This window comes from Epinephelus fuscoguttatus, linkage group LG5, assembly GCF_011397635.1.
Source record: "Epinephelus fuscoguttatus linkage group LG5, E.fuscoguttatus.final_Chr_v1".
Taxonomy (NCBI): Eukaryota; Metazoa; Chordata; class Actinopteri; order Perciformes; family Serranidae; genus Epinephelus; species Epinephelus fuscoguttatus.
Genome location: NC_064756.1, coordinates 10,033,838 through 10,053,233, shown reverse-complemented (window position 1 = coordinate 10,053,233; position 19,396 = coordinate 10,033,838). Strand labels below are relative to the sequence as shown.

Below are 19,396 nucleotides of genomic sequence, written 5' to 3'. Positions count from 1 at the left end.
TAGTGCTTGGTGTTTGTTAACTTGAGTGTTTTCCTAGTCTGCTACTTTAAACTTCCACTCCACCACATTTCAGAGAGCGATATTGTACTTTTTCCTCCATTAAATGTGTCTTCTTGCTGGAGTTACTTTGGAGATTAACATTTTGCATAGTGCAAATACTGCAGATTATTTTATTAAAATGCTATTTACTTGTTAATGTTAAATGTGGCAGCAGACTGAGAGGGGCTGTTCTGTATAATGGGTTTAAAAATTTGGTTTTATTTATGTAAATTATTAAATGCAGAATTAAAACATTCAGCTTGTAATGTTTTTATATTTATTATTTATTATTTATTATATTATTATTTATTTTATATTTTATTTTGTTTTTACATTTTGTAGTATTGATACTTTTACTAATGTAAAGCATCTACATACTTGTTACACCACTGACCACAGCGCTGCAGTAATAACACTTCTACCCCATTTCCCCTGTCCTGTTACTAGTAAGGATATTATATGCACTGTAATCAGCCTTTTAGTGAGTTTATTTGTTCATATCTATTTCTTTCATTTCTAAGTGCATGTTATAGGGGATATTTTAATGCCTAAGTATTTTGACACCCTGTATACTAAATTACACTTTGCAGCTGCAGCTGAAGCATTACCAAATAATTAACTAAAAGTTATACATTTAAAAAAACAGGATGTAATCTCAACAAGAGAGTGGGGTTGTATTTTGTTTATTTGATTCGTAAGAGGACAGTGTGCAATGACATTAATCATTTACAAGGAATAAAAACATGGTTGCACCAGACAGATTTCCAATTTCCACATAACAAGTAGACCAAGTTCCCCCACTGGTTTTAATGTCAAACTTTTAGCATACAATATGAACAGAATCCGACTCATACAGATGAAGCATCGAGAAAAACAAACAAAGAACAACCCACAACTGAAAAAGACAACAAAGGTAAAACAAATCTAACATAGTGGAAACAAAGTGGAAATAAAGATGCGAGTGACTTGTGACAAAAGGTTCACTTAAAGATTTTGAATATAGTTCATACATTAGTTTTGTGATAGCCTTTTTTTGGTTTCGTGAGGAAGAACTGTTGACAAGCGTTGTTCCACTTCCTTAATAGATACAAAAAAAAAAATAGTTTTGGTGGTTGTCAATTTACATTTGGAAATGTGGAATATGACAGCCTAATATGAGATAATATAAATAAACTATAAATCTAGTGGCCTGATATCTTTCCACAGCACATATATAAAATAACCAGAATAAATGGGAGCAAATTACAAACAGAGCAATTTATGGCTTCGTCACTACAACTTTTTGAATAAATGTTTCACTGGCAAGAATCCACGGGACAATTTAAATGAAACTTTTTTTTATTATTATTTGTTAGAATGAACTTCTGTGGTAAGGACCAAACTTTTTTCCTGTCAATATTGCAGTGACACCCACATTTCCCAGCATGCTGAACTGAGCAGTTTTTTTATCGTTTGCACCATTAGTGAGTTGGCTATGCGTGTAACATATTGGCTGTAACTGACACTCGAAACTTCTAATTTGTTCTCTACGTAGGGAAAATGCCACAGAAGATAAATCTAGATTTTACACACATAATATTCCATCAGTGTGACAGTCTGGATGACATGCGTCAGGTGTACCGGGACAAAGAGGTCATTGGTTCATCAGCCCCTGCAGGTGATTGGCTCTGCTCGGATGACAGGAAATAAACAAAGGTAGGATGTCGTCGGCTCTACCTGGGGGCAACACTTGTCTCATTCCTCCCCCAACCGGCAACACCTGTATCCGTGTTTTGCTAACCCTGTTTTCTCCTGTTACTTCAGAGAAGTGAAGTATGGTGGCCTAATTTGGTTTCTTTCATTTCAGGTTGTTTCCAAAGACTGCAGGCTGTATGGTTGGTACCTTCATAGTTAATGTGTTGTGTTGCTTTGCCCACCTGGGAACAAATCAAACGCCTCAGTCAACTCAACCTTCAGTTTTACGAATTACGCATCACTGTGCGCGTTTGCAATGTGCGTAAAATTCTATGCTTTGAAGACGCTCCTCTGTGAATGATTAACTCAGCTGCAGCGGTGGTTGGGGGGGACGTGTTTGTGTCACGTGGTTTAGGTGCGGTCAACCCAAATTTCCAGCGTGTGAGAAAAGCAGCCAGTCAGTGTCTGAGGTCACTTGTTTGGGAAAGTGCAGGAGGGAGTCACGATGTCTTTGGATCTGTCAGAAGGTAGGTTAAAATTTACTCTGACTGTATTTAGGAGGAAAACCTTGAATGTAAATGTTTAGTCTGGAGCTACTTCAGCATCATTTTTAAAGTCTTGGTAACTGGAATTGAGGAGAGTTTTAAAGAGGATATTTAGGGCATGTTTTGCTCCTGACAGCTTAATTACTGATCCAGTGTATGCTTTAGGAACCAAATCAAAATATGTAATCAGAGACAGTCTCAGCAAGGTGTGTTTGATTTGTAGCTGTGCTCCTGCTGTGTAAAGAGGTTGCCACTGTCTCTCAGATTGTGTTTACCATCTGTCTGTTTTACATGTGCAGCTTTAGGTGGGGGTGACGATGCGCTGAAGAAGGATGATGCTCAGAAGGATGAGTTTAACTTCCCTTGGAGCAAGGACAAGGATAAGGACAAGGATAAGGACAAGGACAAGGACAAGGATAAGGTAGGAGCTTTGTATATGTATATTCTGACACAGACCTATATGGTTGATGAGCGTAAGAGCTTTTCCAGGTACTGAGAAGTAGAATTTGACACCTAGTTTGATTTGAGCTGTTATATTTTGACAGCATAGCCCAGTAATTGCTTCTCTGGTAAACCTGCTTCAACATAATATACATGTAATCTGTGTTGATAAATAATGATGGAATTGATGATTTATTCAGCGTAAACTTTTGCCATTTTCAGGAAGACAGCAAGGATAAGTCTGATAAAAAGGACAAGTCTGATAAAAAGGACGAGTCTGACGAAAAGGACAAGTCAAAGGACGGAGACAGCAAAGAACACAAGAGCAAGAGCAAGAAGAAAAAGGGAAAGAAGGAAGGATACGAATCAGGCTCAGCCTCATGCTCATGCTCATCCTCATCCTCTTGCTCATCCTGCAGCAGTGATGAGGTAGGCCCAATGCTGAAGTTAATATGTAGAAATCTCTCTGATGTGATTTTTGATGATACTCCAGTGAGCCAGGCCTTGGTCATGTTACCTCTCTCTCACAGTGAAAGCTCACTGGCTCCAAACCGTAGTTGGGAACACACTTGCTCAATAACATTAATTTAGCTTGGCTCGTTCCTTGCTGGTAACTAGCTTCTAGCGGGTTGGACCACTCTGCAGAAGGAAGGATGGCGAGGCGTTCAGGTGCTGTTCACAACAATGACTTAATTGCAGTCTTCACCACAAAACAAACATGGTCTTCTCATGAGGTTAAGAACTTATCTAGATACTTAATTCTGCTTACTATAATCACTCTTTGCAGCCAGCAGTCTGAGAGAGCTGCTTGCCTCCACATACATACACGTCGCACCTTCACAGGTTACCCACCACCCTTAGAGGGGAAAAAGGGTGAGCCCTGTGTGAACACTGTGCTGGATTTTTATTTCCCCTCAGTGCTCAGTTTGTAAAAGTGTTCCCATTTCTGTAGTTTGTGGTTCTCGAGACTGTTTTAACAACATAATAAGCTAAAATGCAGCTCAACAGGTAACATACCTGTCACACCTTGTTTCAAAGGTCAGTGTGCGTCGAACATTGTTTGAAACAAGACTGGCTGAACAGGTCTTGACCAGCAGAGTCAGTTCTAATCAGTCGTGACTCACCACACCCCTCTGGGTGTGTGCTGTTGTCATGTATAGCTCACACTGATGTCAAGTGAAAACCTTCCAGCTCTGCAGGTTCATTTTTAGATTGCTAACCTGGAGCCAAACTCAGAGCGACTTCAACTATCTCACCGCCTTTGAGCTAAATTCCTTCCACTTTGTTGCTGAGAGGAAACAGAGCAACATGTCGGTCACATTAATGAGTAATAAGTTTCCCATGCAGATGACTAAAGCAAGAGAAGCCAAGCCCAGGGTGGGAGAGAGGAGGAATAGGTCAGATAGGAAGTTATGCAAAAGCTGTTCGCTAATCACCACAGTGAAAGTGAACTCACTGCTGTCGTACCTGTCGTGTGCTGCACAACGAGACTCCAAAATATTCCTCCTGCAAAAGTGAATGTAATTTCAGTGTTTATTATTATGGATCGTACTGCTGCAACAGTAATTCATTAAAGATACAGAAGGAGCCGCACTAAAGATGTTCTTTAATAAATCATGCATCCTTTCTGGGGAGCACTTTAGAGTTCAGAGTAATTATTTGTAATTATAGTGCACCAGTACAGTACATACTTATATTCATATCCTCAAAGGGAACAAGATGTGAATTTGGGGGAAAAGGAGGTAACAATCTGGGAACTTAAAGAATTTAAACTGTAGATTTTTTTAACACTCAGGCACCTGGAGCGGTGCAGATGATAACAAAATGAGGATAGGCAATATATAGTTCCTAAATAACTACTAAGGGCTTTTACCCTGGAACAAATAGGTGAAAGAATATTGTCAGAAACAAACAGAGCAGGCATGAAGCCAATACTGTGTGTGTTACAGGGGACTTCAGATGCCTTAGGTGGTGCAGGTGTATGTGGAAGGACACTGTTTTTACACAGGATGCTGTTCATTGTTGTTAAGGAGTACAGCAAGTTAAAATAGTTAGTAAAATTAGAAAAAAAAAGTTTTGTTATGATAAATACAGCTGAACAGGAACCCAGGACTATTCACCTAATAGCCAAGGCAGGTGTAGAGCCGTGGTTCCCAACTGGTGGGTCGTGGTCCGTGACTCGTAATCCTGTCAAGTTTGTTCAAAAAATACACTTTATTTTGAAGTACAGTAAATTTCCAGCACAGTGCTTTTAGTTTGAAGTGCTGTTTTCTGCTGTAGAGTGAGTGACTGACAGACAGCTCCTCGTCAGACACAGCGAACTAGCTCAACGACGTGGTCAAACGCAAGTATGACGCTGAATGTATTAAACTGTGGGACCTCAAACTAATGATTCAGGAGAAATCTGGGCCCTGTGGCTGGACCGGTTGGGAACTGCTGGTGTAGAAGATTATTTTACGTCCTGTCACAATGTAACAGTGATGAACAGTAAAGGATACGAACACTGCAGTCATTGGAAAACGTGACTTGAGAGTCGTTGTACAGATTGAAAAACTGATTTGATCTGACGAGCTGCATAACTTTAAAACTCAGCATGTGTTTTCTAATGGAGGACTAACTTAAAACAATTTCAACCTCCAAAACTGAGCCGACCTAGTGACAAAACTACAAGCAATAGCTACACAATCTTTTCTACAGCTCCTCTCACTGGAAGAAAGTCTCAGTTACACAAACATACATTGATGGTGGACGTTTGTGACGTGTGCAGCTCTCAAGGGTGGTCAAATTAATGTAGCATGTAATATTAGAATAGCTAATCCTGATTCAGTTCCCACATTGTTACCCAATTATCTCTAGCTTCACATGTTGTTTAATTGTTTATATCTGTATGTACTGTAGTGATGCACTGATTAATAACACTGTAAAATAGAAAGAATTATGCTGCAAGTTGTGGGCTGTCATCTGAAGTGTTACCACATTCTGCAGTAACAGCATTTTCCTTTTTGTCATTTCAGGGTTGATGCTTCCTGCAGGAACCAGGCTGCTCTGTTGATCTCTTATGATCTTGTCTGTTGACAGAATGACTGTGTGGTAGTAGGCCTGACACCTTTCCTTGCTTTCCTTTCATTGGTGTCACAGAAACGTGCTGCTCTTGATTAAATAAGATTGCTGATTTATTGAAGTAAATGTTCTGACAAGGAAATGCCTACAGGATTTATTGTCTCCGTCAAGTTCATCTGTCAAGTAAAGTGTGTTTTTTTCACCACTAGATGGCGGTGTTATCTATTTTAAGGTCAATTACAGTTTGAAGTCAAGAAGAAGATTAAAGCAGTTTTATTTTCAAGATTTATGTTTTAAGAGTACAGAAATATAGATAATATTGTTCATCATTGTAGTCAGATTCTACTCAGATAAAGAATAAGTAAATAAAATGTATATAATGTACTCTTTTTAGGTTGATAAATAGCTCGTCCTCAGTGAATGTGTAATGGCTGCAGAGTGTTTCCTCTGACATGACATGACGCTATCAGCAGGTGTCAGTGTACCAGTGGTGGAAGTATTTAGATCCTTTACTTGAGATAAAGTAGAAATGCCACAGTGTAAAAATACTCTACACACAAAAGTAAAGCATTTACATTTTGTCTACAGAAGAATTATCAACAAAAAACAAAACTCAAAGTACCAAGCAAGGGCACCCATAATGCAGAATGACCCTTTTCAGTGTTATATATTATAAAACTGTATTGTTGATATTGGTGCATTCTTGTATCAGCATATTATTAATGTTAAAGCTGGTAATGGCATACATACTGCTGCCTAGTTTTTTTCTATAAAGGCATCATGTTTTGTGTTTAAAATCACAATCTGCAATGTCACTAGTAAATTTAACAGTCAGAAAGGAGTGGAGTAAAACAAACAGTGTTTCCCTCTGGGATGCAGTGCAATAGAGGTATGAAGCAATGTAAATTGGAAATACTCAAATAAAGAACAAGTACCTTAAAACTGTACTTAGGTAGTTCTTTCAGTATTAAAGGTAAAACGTCTATATCACTGTATTTCCTTGTAATAAAGTGAGTATATGTATGCAGTTACATTCCTCCACTGCAGAGGGGGTCAGATTAGGTTGAAGTGTTTAACAACAGAAAACATCCCTGGAGAAAAAAAAAAAAAAAACATCAGATGAACATATGATTTGAAGATGCAATTTTTGGCTTAAGGAAATTGTGATGGGTGTTTTTCCCTGTTTTTACATTTTATAAAACAAAAAGAAAAACAATCAAGACACTAATAAGTAACAGCAGCTAAAATGATAATGAAGATAATTGGAAGTTGCGCTCCTAACTGAACGTCATAAATACAAGAAAAAGATCAATCATAACAATGACAAAAGTGAAGCCAATCAGCCCTCAGATGACACCAGAGAGCTTGTTCAGGTATTGCAACACCAAACAGTGGTAATCATATGTCACAACACTCAAGTTGTTCTACATTCTCTACCTTTTGTTGTCATTGTTAGATGGATGAAGTTCAAACCCGTCCTCATTTTTCTTTATAATTTAAAACCACATAATTATAGCTGCAGCTAAACAGTCACAACCTTGTTCCCAGGTAACCACAATAACACTATATTAACAATATGAAGTCCTGCATATTAAAGTATATCAACTTTTTTTTTTTTTTAATAAATGATGCCACAACTAAGGTGGAAATTAACTAAGTGCATTTATTGAAGTAATGCAGCTATAAGTGTCATTTTGAGATACTTTATTGTTTCCATTTTGTGCTACTCTATCCTGTAATACTCCACCACATTTAAGAGAGAAATATTTACTTCACCACATGAACGTGTGAACAGTGCAAACACTGCAAAAAATCTGCCATTTCAGTGAGACAATTTCAACTTCTTTAAATACAAGTTAGGAGTTTTATGAATTTTCAATTATCAGGTGACTTTTTTAAAATTCAAAAGCAGCGACCCCTTTTCTGTCCTCTTTCAACATTCTTCATTAATTTTATATTGTGAGGAAATTAGAAGTAATAATCTGTCCACTAAACTGGACATCGTGCATCGTTGGCTATATTTCAACTACAATTAATATTGTCATTGCAACCTTGTTGCTCTTGCAAAAACTGATTAATCTGATTGATCTGAGTGGCTTTTGGCTGCAAATTTATTGATTTATGTTATTAGAATGTAATGTACTGGAGGGAGATGCAGTAGAAAGAGAGAGGGGAGAAGCTGAGGAGTCAGGAGGAGGGTTCAACACGTTTGCATGGCACTGAACAGTATATGAACATGTTAAAATATGTGAACACAGTAGTCTAACAGCATTAAAATATGTTCTTAATGTTTCATGATATAACTTGGTACATATTTCTTATGTTGAAAACTCAAATGCATGCTGTCAACCCGTGTGGACATGTGAAAAACTCTTTTTAGCTTAATTGTTTTTCCATACCTAAAGAGGAATTAAGAAAAAAAAGTATTTAAACGTTAATGCAGAGGTGACACTAATTCAGTCTTATATATTAAAACACTCTTAAGGTTTGCTCTGCATTATGACTGCTGCTTATTTTTGATACTTTGGAACAGTTTTTCATAATTCATACATGTAGGTCCTATGATCTAAGACAGTTAAAAAATATTAGTTAACATGAACATCTCTCTCCCAAATCCAAAACCTATAGGGCGGAAACATCAAGTATAAAGTCCAGCCTTTAAGTATTTTATTGCTCCTCTGTATTGTAAATTACTCATTGCAGGCGTGGTACCCTGTAACTGGAAGTTAAAATGTAATAAACATAATGCAGTCTGTTAAAAAATAAACATATTACAGTATATCACATACACTCTTTAAAATATGTCCTGCTCAGACTTGCCACTGTGCAGGTTTGTAATGTGCATATAATTCTCCTGCACTTGACATTATCAGTCCTGCGGTGAATGCAATAACCCAGCTGAGCAGCGGTTGGGGGCGTGGCTTATGTCAGGGCGCGTGGTGTAGGTGCGGTTAATCCATGTTTCCTGTTTTTGACTCTCTGAACTCACTTGTTTGGAAAAGCGCTTGGAGGAATCACGATGTCTTTCGATCTGACACAAGGTACGGTTAAATTCACTCTGATTCTGTATTTAGGAGGGAGAGCTTGAATGTTGATGTTTGTCTCAAATCTTGGTAACCGAGCAACAGGGATTTTTAGGGGAAGTTTTGCTCCCGACAGTCCCAGCAAGGTGTATTTGATCCGTAGCTAGATGTACTCCAGATTCTTAGTGACAATAATTCAGATTTTAAAACTACATTTATTCGAACCTGATATAAATAAAACCTGCTAACCACGTTTTGCATGTGTGCAGCTCTGGGTGGGGAAAGTGAGGTGAAGAAGGACGAAGCTCAAAAGGATGAGTGGTCATTGTGGAACAAGGATAAGAAGAAGGAGAAGGAGAAGGTAGGAGCTTTGTTTTAATATGTGCATGTGGTACATACATGTGGTGTCAGTCTGCTGTTTATGGTTTGACAACAAAGCCAAACAGTTGCTTCTCTGGTAAATCTGCTTCTGTAAAGACTAATCCAACACAACAATTTATTCAAAGTCAACTTTTGGATTTTTTTTAGGGAGACCACAAGGACAAGTCTGGATGTAAGGACAAGTCCGGGAGTAAGGACAAGTCTGGATGCAAGGACAAGTCTAAAAAAAAGCACAAGTCCAAGGACAAACATGATAAACATGACAAACATGAGAAGAAGAAGAAGGAAAAGAAGGAGGGCGGTTCATCCTCCTCCTCCTCCTCCTCATCTTCATCCTCCAGCAGTGATGAGGTAGGCCAAATGCTGCAATATGTTTGTTTTAGAGATCTCTTGCTAATTATTCTTAAAATATAAAAAGGTGCATTATCATTTTCTCAATCATGTGCAATACTACTTCTCATTGCTGTATCACATTAATACAACGTTGATTATCAGGTGCACTTTGCTTTTTCCACCATTTTAGTTCATTTTTTGTGACTCATGTTGTTATCAAACTCCTATTGTTGCACTATTAGGCACTGGTTTTTCATTTTGTTCCTTGAAAACACTTATAACTCGTGGATTTGTATATTTTGCCAGATATTTAACACTCTGTTGTTCTAAAACTGGGCACAGTGAGTGACCCTGACCTGGGGAACCCCCTGGTTGACTTAGTGTTACTGTAATTTGAAGCATTCTCTGGCACAGGAATTTCCTTCAGGATAAATAAAGTTCTTGTAGTTATCGTTGGACTTTCGGCACACAGGTCAACTTTTATTTCCCCTCAATTCTCAATTTGTGAAAGTGTTCCCACTTTGCACTTCTGTAGTTTGTAGTTCTCAGACTTTTTATCAAAGAGTGCGATAAGATGCAGCTCACCAGGTAACATACCTGTCACACCTCGTTTCAAAGGTTGGCGAATGAATTATCAGCTCGACGATGCACACAGAACATCCACAACAGGTCTGACCAGCAGTGATCAGATATGACATGTAGCTCACACTATTGTCACATGAAAAACAATTCCAGATCTGCAGATTAATTTTTTAATCTTCAGAGCAGTTTTTACTATCACATCATGTTTGGGTTGAAGTCTTTGGTGTTATTGCAGCTCTGCTCAGAGGAAACACAACAACACGTTGGTCACATTTGTGTGAGTTATATTTCCCATGCAAATGACTGAAGCAAAGTGAACACGCCACAGTCATGGTCTGATTAGACACAATAACATTCTTGCTCCAAAAATGACTGTCATTTTGGTGTTTGTTATGGCTGCTGCTGCCACAATGACTCACACACTGAAGATACAGACGGAGCATACTTAAGATGTTTAATAAATAATGGATCCATTCTGCAGTAACAGCGATGTCCTTCTTGTCATTTCAGGAGTGATGCATCCTGGGAGCTCCAGACCACGCTGTTAGCCTCTTATGATCTTATGATCTTATCTATTGACAAAATGACTGTGTGGTTGTAGTGTACAGTAACACGCCTACTTCATTTTCTTAGTGTCCTTTCACTGGTGTCACCAGTGCTGGCGCTACCTACATGCATATCACACACTGCACTGAGGGCATCAAGTCCCGGAGGGGGCACCACAACAGCTAATGATCATCAATCATAATCATAAAGATGAAGTATTTAAATTTAAGATGAAGCACAGCCACAGTAGGCACCAGTAGATCATTACAGTCAATATGATATAAATCACTGCTTGTAATAATAAAATGAATTATGTATAATATATAGTATATATTGTCATTGTATAGTTCTGGTTTTCTGATTTGTTTATTGATAACATTGATAACCTCCTGAGATCTGAACTTTTGTTTGGTATGCATTTTTATTTTCACCTCGCTATTTGAGATCAGTAGGACTCGATTGGTATGAAAAAACTAAACATCGTCAATGATAATTAAGTCCCAGTGTTCTCAAATGAGTATTTCCTGAGTGCCAGCATCTTAGCTTGTTACTGTGACTGAAATTAGTCACGTGTATTCCATATCAAACTGCAAACACATTATGAATCATGAATAAACAAGTTTCAACGATAAAATCCGATCAGGTTTTGTATCTTGTCCACTTTTGTGTCGGGATCTGCTGCAGACTGACTTGACAGAGGTGGCTGACATTATGTTTTTACATGGATTAGCATGTTGTGCCAATTATCCTTCCGCATGTTCACCGATGGAAAACTTGTTACAACTTAAGTCAAGTTCACATTACACGATTTTCACCCTGATGTTGCGACGGGGAGACTATTGTAATCGTTTTAGTGTTTGAGTGTCCTTTGGTGATGTGTGTTTCTGTCAGCGGGAGTCTTGCCAACTGCATTATGACCTGTGTGTGCACACCACAAGATTTCTCCACCAAGCCCTCTCCGACAGAGCCCCAGATAACGTGGTGACGTCACCAAACTTGGAGACGACACAGTGTAAAGGCATGGATATTCTTCCCAATGTTAAATCAGATCTGCCTCCAGGACCTGGGTCCAAACACAACGCGCTCCCCGTGATCCTGTGGGCGCCGCCATTGTTGGTGCTTGCCGGCTTGTCAGTGTTGCCAGATCTTGGGAGAGAAACAAGCAACCAGGGCTATGGAAACAAGCCCAAAAGAAGTGGTCGGTTATATATAGAGAAAGGTGACGTTTAGAGAGCAAGCCCAAATAAGCAACTCCACTTTAGAAACAAGCCCAAAGTCGCGGCTAATAAGCGGACATGCCAAGTTCTCCCATCCTCCTGCATGCTGACATGGGACATATCCCGCCTCTCATTGGTTGATGCTCTTTGTCAGTCGTGTCAGCCTTCTCCAGTTTTCTAGCATGCCAGATATCCAGTCCCAGCCTCAGACGAGGGGGCAACTTGCTCGTAGGCTTGTTCACACATGAGGACTCGTCATCGACTCACCTCCGACCCTCCGATCTTGAGGTGGCTCTCAAGATCCTCTGCGACTTCAAAATCGCAGTGAAAATCGTGTAATGTGACCTAGGCTTTACTTCCTCTCAATAGTCAAGGTTGATCATCTACTTGGCGTTCTGCCAGGGCCACTAGATGGGACAAAAAAGTGTCCACGAATGAGGACAACCGGTCTGAGTTAAGCAGAATGAGGTATAAGGTAAACTAAACCCAAAATGAGATGTCCTCATGAGGACACAGGGTCTCAGGAGGATAATGAAGATGTATTTCTTTTTTTAAAAAAAAAAAAAAAAAAAAAGAAGATTGCAGTGTGTGTGTGTGTGTGTGTGTGTCACAGAAACATGCTGGGCTTGTCTCAACTGGAGTAAATGTTCTGCCAACAAAATGCTTGCAAGATTTTTTTCTCTAATCAAGTTTAAATGAATGAATGTTGAAGAGAAAAGCTGGGACAAAAAGCAGCTTTGAGGTTGCAATAGAAACACACAAATAAACACAGAATACACCCGCCAGCAAGGGACATACAGCACCGCCTTCGGCGTTTTCGTTGAGAGCCAGGCAGCACTGCGTGACCGAGGAGCCGAAGGAGAGGAGCAAGAGGCGCTTCGCTACTAGGCCCACATCGGGGTTGCCTTTCCCAGGTAGAGAGAGCTGCTGAGGGAGAATGGTAATGCAATCACAGGCCAATGCCGCTGTTGGCTGTTAGCCGCTGTTAGCGCTGGCCTGTGATTGTATCACCTTTCTCCTTCAGCAGCTCTCTCCACCTGGGAAAGGCAACCCCAATGCTGACCCTTGTTTTTTTAATTCGCCGGTCACACTGCCTTTTTGATTACCTTTTGCACTTTCTTGGCGACGAGGATTCCGTCTCCCGTGATGCTGCATAATACATGATCCTGCATTATGCTCAAAGAGTGGGACTTTGTTATGCGGCAGTAGTGCTGCTGGCCACTAACAGCTGTTAGCAGCGCAGTAATGCGAGGAGAGGGATGAGTGTTGTCAAAGGACAAGACGTGATTGGTTTGTTTCAGTTTACATCCGCCCCAACAGTCCTATGTTGTAAACACAGCCAGCATGGTGAGGAGGTGGTTTGTCAACTCGCGTCACGTGTGTCTGTGTAGGAGCCTGAAAGAATACTCCATGTAGTATTGGATGACATGGTTTCATCACTGTTATCATAGCTTTTTGGTACACAGCGGCTACAGTTGTTGCAATATGCGTTTGAAACAGTGAGGCGCTAGAGTGCGCCATCTGTTTGAATGCAATATATGATTTTAACATTAGATGGGAGAAATTCCTACACACTGTGGCTTTAAATGCATGTTTTCCACCAAATTTAGCTCAGTTTTTACCTCGACAGCTGGATGACTCTGGGCCTGCAAATCATCCAAACCATCCCTACTGCTGCTGTGATCCCAGTGCAGCTGCATGGCACAAATCATAAAGACAAATTGATTCAAGTCAAATCAGCAAACTGATGAAAAGAGACGATGTAAACAACAAACAGCAGACGTGCTATATGATTTCATACTTGGCAAATGCATCATATTTAATGAGAGGACATGTTTTTTTTGTTGGCATGGTGGTGCAGTGATTAGCATTGGTGCATCACAGTTAGAAGGGTCCTGGTTTGAACCCCGGGTGGGTAACCCTTCTGTGCGGAGTTTGCATGATCTCCCTGTGTCAGCGTGGGTTTTCTCCCACAGTCCAAATACATGCAGGTTAACTGGCGACTCTAAATTGCCCTTACGTTTGAAAGTGAGCATAAATGGTTGTCTGTCTCTATGTGTCAGCCCTGTGATAGTCTGGTGACCTGTCCTGGTGTCGTGTACCCCGCCTCTTGCCCAACGTCAGCTGGGATAGGCTCCAGCCTTATTCTTATAAAGGTTTTAAATGCTGTGCTTTGTGAAGCCAATCTGCCCTCGAGTGACACCAGAGAGCTCCTGCAGGTCCTGTAATACCAAACAGTGGTAATCATATGACACAACATACAAGCTGTTCTACATTCTCTACCTTTTGTTTGCATTGTTAGATGGATGAAGTGCAAACCATTCCCCTTTTTTATCATTAAAAAAACACAATTGGATGCAGTCACACCCGTCTTCCCAGGCAACCGCAATGACACGATGTCAATAATGAAAAATACTATGATTTAAGTAGATCAAGATTAAAAATGGTGGAAAGTAACTAAGTACATTTACTGAGGTACTGCAGCTATAAGTGCCATTTTGAGGTACTTGTACTTTACTTAAGTGTTTCCATTTTGTGCTACTCTATACTGACAGAAATATTTACTTCACTACATGTAAGTGATTGCTTGAGTTACTTCGTAGATTAATGTTTTGAACAGTGTAAACACTGCAAATATCAGCCATTGCAGTGAGATAATTCAACTTCTTTTAATAAAAGTCAGTAGTTTAATGGATTTCCTGGAGTAAGGTGACATTTTTCTTGATTCAAAAACAGCAATCACTTATTTTTCAACATTATCACACCAATTTAGAAATGAATCTTGCAACAAGTTTTTTTCTGTCAGAAACAGGTTGTTGTAATTTGACTAGAGTGGCAGATTTGTTCACTTATTTTACCAAAAAGCCATTTTAGGATTCAATATCTATTTAATGATGACTTTGTAGGATGGATATTTACTTGCAGTGCAAAACACATTATGATCATTAAATGGTTGAAATCAGCTCCACCTGGATCAGCTCACTTTCAAATGCTTTTTATACAAGAATGCAAGGGTGATAAAAGATCAGTGTTTTATATTAAAACACCCTTAAAAGGGCCATCCTGCATGATGACTGCCTCTTAATTTTGAGTATTCACACTGGTGTTAATACTTATACCTAAGTAAGCTCGGTCTGTGCACAAGGAACAGACAACAAAACTAAATCTTGAGATCTCAGACTGTAGCTACGTTCAGATCTCTGTTCAATCAAAGTACAAATGCATGAAGGGAGTTTACCCAGTGTGGCTTTATGAATTAACAAATACCAGTGACTGAGCCTACAAAAGGTCAAAGAACCAGCCCTGGAATAACGCGCACAGTGATGAGTGAGGGCTTTTTTGATTTGTAACAAATCTCAGTGCACTATGATGTGCAGTATCTGACATGTGATAATGATGTGTAGATGCATTCATGTGCAACAGATCACCATAATCCAGAACTGGTGAAAACCAGTTGTAGTAAAGTTTGTCATAAAAAAAAAAAGTAATGTGCCTCTCAATCATATGCTGGCACCCTAAAATGGCATTCAGTCATCAAAATGATGAGAACCCCTGCTCTCTGTGGATGATCGGATTGAAGAAGGTGTTCAACAGGCGATTATGGCCCTGACCTCTTATACACAAAGTTGTGACGTCTGCAGTGGTATTTTCTTGCCTGCCTGTATAGTAACTTATCCTTTACAAGCTGTAATCAACAGGGTGCCACCTAATTAACTACCATTTAAATGTAATAAATGCCTGTGTAGTTATTCACACAACACTGAAGTATGTCCTGCTCAGACATGCCACTACGCAGGTAACTCTGATCACCCCGCCTGCACGTGAAAGTATGTGTCCTGAAATAAATGGATTTCTATGAGGCCATCCAGCTGGAGCCGTGGCTGGGGGGCGTGGTTTAAGTGCAGTTGATCCAGGTTTCCTGTGTGTGAGTGTCTGTGCTCACTTGTTTGGGACAGTTCACAAGCAGGAGTCACAATGTCAGGTAGGCTTAAATTTACTTTGACTGTATTTAATAAGAAAGACTGTAAGGTTGATGCTTGTCTCTGTTGACTTCAGATACATTTTAAAGTCGTGGTAACTGAGTGCAACAGGGGTTTTGGGGGTAAAGTTTTCTGCCAGACAGCTTAATAAGAATAAGATGACCATACGGAGACAAAATCCAAATGCGAAGGCAAAGATAGTCCTAGCAAGGTGTATTTGATTTGTAGCTATGTAAAGAGGTTGCTATTGTCTCTAAGATTCATAGTGATGATAATTAAGATGTTTAAATCACATTTATTCTAACCTGATACTAACCCTGCTTTTCCTGTGTGCAGGTAAAGAAGAAATGGTGCAGAAGGATTCTGCTCAGAAGACTGAGTGGTTTTGGAACAAGAAGGAAAAGAAGGATAAGGACAAGGTAGGAGCTTTATATGAATATGCTCAGGTAGTACATACCTGTGGTGTTCCATGTGTGCAGCTTGTAAATGTGAAGAGAAAATCAAGAAGTGTGAGGGAGAATGTGTCCATGACATCAGACATGCTCGTAGTGTGAATCTACTTGTGATTTTAGCTGTCTATATTTTGACAGCAAGGCCAAACAGTTGCCTCTCTGGTAAACCTGCTTTATCTTGCCCTCTTGCCGCCAGCTCTTCGGCACAATACACAGAATTCTTACTCCACGACTCAAACACAACCCTAAGACTCATCCAACACATGATTTCTTTCAAAGTCAACTTTTGCTTTCTTTTTAGGAACACAGCAAGGACAAGGGTGACTGTAAGGACAAAGACAAAAAGCACAAGCACAAGCACAAGTCTGGAGAGAAGAAGAACAAAGGTGAAAATAAGGATGGAAAAAAATCAGGCACCTCATCCTCTTCCTCATCTTCATCCTCCTCAAGCAGTGATGAGGTAGGCCTAATATTGTTTTCTTCTTTAAAGATCTCTTCCTAATTTATTTTTTAACATATAATACCTTTACTCTAGTGAACTAGGCCTTAATGTGTTGGAGTTTTGAATCATCGGCTCATTTGTGCACTTGAACATCCACAACTGGTCTTTCCAGTAGTGCCAGTTTTGATCGGATGTGACACACCACGCCCTCCTGTGTTTGTCAAGTGCATTATATTTGTATGAATTATACATTTTCCATGGAAATGACTAAGCAAAATGACAAGACTGCAGTCATGGTTTGATCAATGCCATTAATGCTTCATCTTGGTGCCTATTATGTCTCATGCTGCTTCCACAACAAGATGGAGCCGTAGCACTAAACATGTTCGTAATAATCCACTGATCCATTCAGTAACAACATTGTCCTTGTTATTTCAGGAGTGATGCTTCCTGGAGGACCAGACTGCCCTGTTCGCCTCTTATTCTCTGCTCTACTGACAGAATCACTCTGTGTGTGTGGTTGAGTGTGCGGTGGTACCACTTTTTCTTACTGTCCTTTCATTGTTATCACCGAAGCATGTCGGTCTTCTTGTTTAAACAAATCTCCTGATCCATTAAAGATAATGTTCTGACAACAGCATGCTTGCAGGATTTCTTCTCTCCCTCTGTCAATTAAAGTGTTTTCTTCACCACAAGATGGCAGTGTTATCTCTTTTTAAAGTCAGTCAGTTTAAAGTCTATGGAGAAGATAAAAGCAGTTTTATTTTAAAGAGTGCACAGAAATAAATACAGATAATGTTGTTGTGTGTCACTGTAATTGAGTTCTTCCACTTTTTTATATGGATTGGTGTCAAATTATTATGTAGTTGTTTTGGACATAAACTATTGAGAATGTGTAATGGCTGCAAAGTACTCTATTTGACCTGAGACATCACAGTCAGCAGGTGTCAGTGAACCAGAGGAGGAATTATTTAGATCCTTGAGTAAAACCAGAAATACCAAAGTGTAAAAATGCTACAAAAGTTCAGCATTTAAATTCTCACTTAAACAAAAATAAAGAAGTCAAAAGTACTGTAAGTGTCGAGTAAAAGTGCTGATTTTGAAGGACCCTCTTCAGTAGCAGCATTTTAAAATGTGGGCCTTGATGCACATTCATTTAAAATGCATGTAAAAATACATCATATTTAATGAGATTAATGTTGTATGGGAAAGATTTTAACCTGCAAAGTAACTACAACAAACAGATAAATGTATTGCAGTAAAGAAAGTACTGCATTTCCTTCTGAGGTGTAACAGCAATAGAAGCAGAGGACAGTTTAACTTGGAAATATTCAAGTAAAGTTCCTCAAAAATTGTATCCAAGTGCTGAACTTGAGCACATATATTCATAGTTACACAGAGCGTGTTGGTTCAGGTTGAAATGATCATCAAAAACAACAACAACAAAAATATCCTTGGAGAGAAAGTAAGGCATCTCAACAACTCCAAAATACTCGCTGCAGCACTAAACAGAGGATCGCTCGTTTACCTGACATCAATATTCCAGTTGTCGTGAACTCCAGCCTGGACTGACAGGAGAAGATTACAACATTTAGCATTGAGGATCTCCTTCAGGTCTTTTGAATCTTTTATGGGGGTGCAGAAAAAAAAAAGGAAAAATGGAGCGTTTTCAGAAGGGAATCAATAATAAATCAAGCATGCATCTTTCGTCAGCTGCTGAAGAGACCCAATTTAACCCATCCATCATGTTGAGACCTTTATTTTATTTTTGGGAATACTGAAGGGAGAAATCAGTGGATGATTTACAGCAACATTTTCTTTCACGTATGAGGGTTTATTTATGCAAAAAGGGTGTGTCTCTTTGCAGAATGACATGTTGTTGTTATCCTTTTGATATATTTCCTGACTGTTGTACATTGTCGTGACTTTGCACATTTGCTACTGTTTGATGTTGTCTTGCTTCTGCCATCTGACTCGGAAAATCACTTGTGCCATTTGCATTTGTCCGTAGCTTCTGGTACATGGAAACAACAGCAAACCTCTGTCTTCACTGCAGAGCAGTTGAGGTTATCAAACAGGTGCAATCACCAGTGATTAAGTTGCTATAAAAAAAAACACTTTGTTTTAGGGAAGGATACCAAAGATTTCCTAGTTCCAGCTTCTCAAGTGTGAGTATTTGCAATGTTTCTTTACCTTGTACTCTACTGAAGTGAGTATATTTCAGTTTCAGAGTGTTGGTCCAACCTGATCCCCAGAAAAATGTTGGCATTGTACATTTCTGCAAACCACGGACACATTATATTTGCATGTTATTGTGTATTAGATGTGCTCAAACTTTCAATAACACTTACATTAACATGTGGCTAAATAACCTTAAATCTTAACCTGGTTTTGGGGGGCACAATCCCAGGAAAAGCAGTGATACATCAGTATGAAACAACCACTTTTTGTGCCACTGTCCCTGCCGAGGGCTCGCTGCAAAACACCTCCTGTAAAAAGCAGCTGGAAACACAGCAGTGACTCCTTAAAACACAGCCATTTTTGTTGTTTGCTGGTCTCAAATAGTGGTCAGACATAACAAGCAATATGAAGAGGTAATTATTGGGGTTAAATAGTTATTTATTTTGCTATTTTCTGACAATTTTAAGACACTAATAATTAAAAGCAGAGTAAAGGATAAT

At 39.3% G+C, this 19,396-nt stretch overlaps 3 protein-coding genes across 3 annotated transcripts; all 3 read left to right on the top strand.

Annotated features, from left to right (window-relative positions):
* The first annotated feature begins 1,709 nt into the window (after positions 1–1,709).
* Positions 1,710–5,967, top strand: LOC125888815 (uncharacterized). The gene is made up of 5 exons (XM_049576432.1): positions 1,710–1,851; positions 2,129–2,240; positions 2,558–2,679; positions 2,922–3,128; positions 5,714–5,967. Exons 2-5 carry the CDS (start codon positions 2,219–2,221, stop codon positions 5,717–5,719), a joined length of 357 nt encoding a protein of 118 aa, XP_049432389.1. The 5' UTR covers positions 1,710–1,851; positions 2,129–2,218; the 3' UTR covers positions 5,720–5,967.
* Positions 5,968–8,661: 2,694 nt separating this feature from the next.
* On the top strand, positions 8,662–11,258 carry LOC125889453 (uncharacterized). Its single transcript, XM_049577482.1, has 4 exons — positions 8,662–8,800; positions 9,052–9,143; positions 9,311–9,514; positions 10,589–11,258. Exons 1-4 carry the CDS (start codon positions 8,779–8,781, stop codon positions 10,592–10,594), a joined length of 324 nt encoding a protein of 107 aa, XP_049433439.1. The 5' UTR covers positions 8,662–8,778; the 3' UTR covers positions 10,595–11,258.
* Positions 11,259–15,688: 4,430 nt separating this feature from the next.
* Positions 15,689–17,352, top strand: LOC125888833 (uncharacterized). The gene is made up of 4 exons (XM_049576453.1): positions 15,689–15,823; positions 16,158–16,240; positions 16,575–16,733; positions 17,154–17,352. Exons 1-4 carry the CDS (start codon positions 15,817–15,819, stop codon positions 17,157–17,159), a joined length of 255 nt encoding a protein of 84 aa, XP_049432410.1. The 5' UTR covers positions 15,689–15,816; the 3' UTR covers positions 17,160–17,352.
* Positions 17,353–19,396: the final 2,044 nt, after the last annotated feature.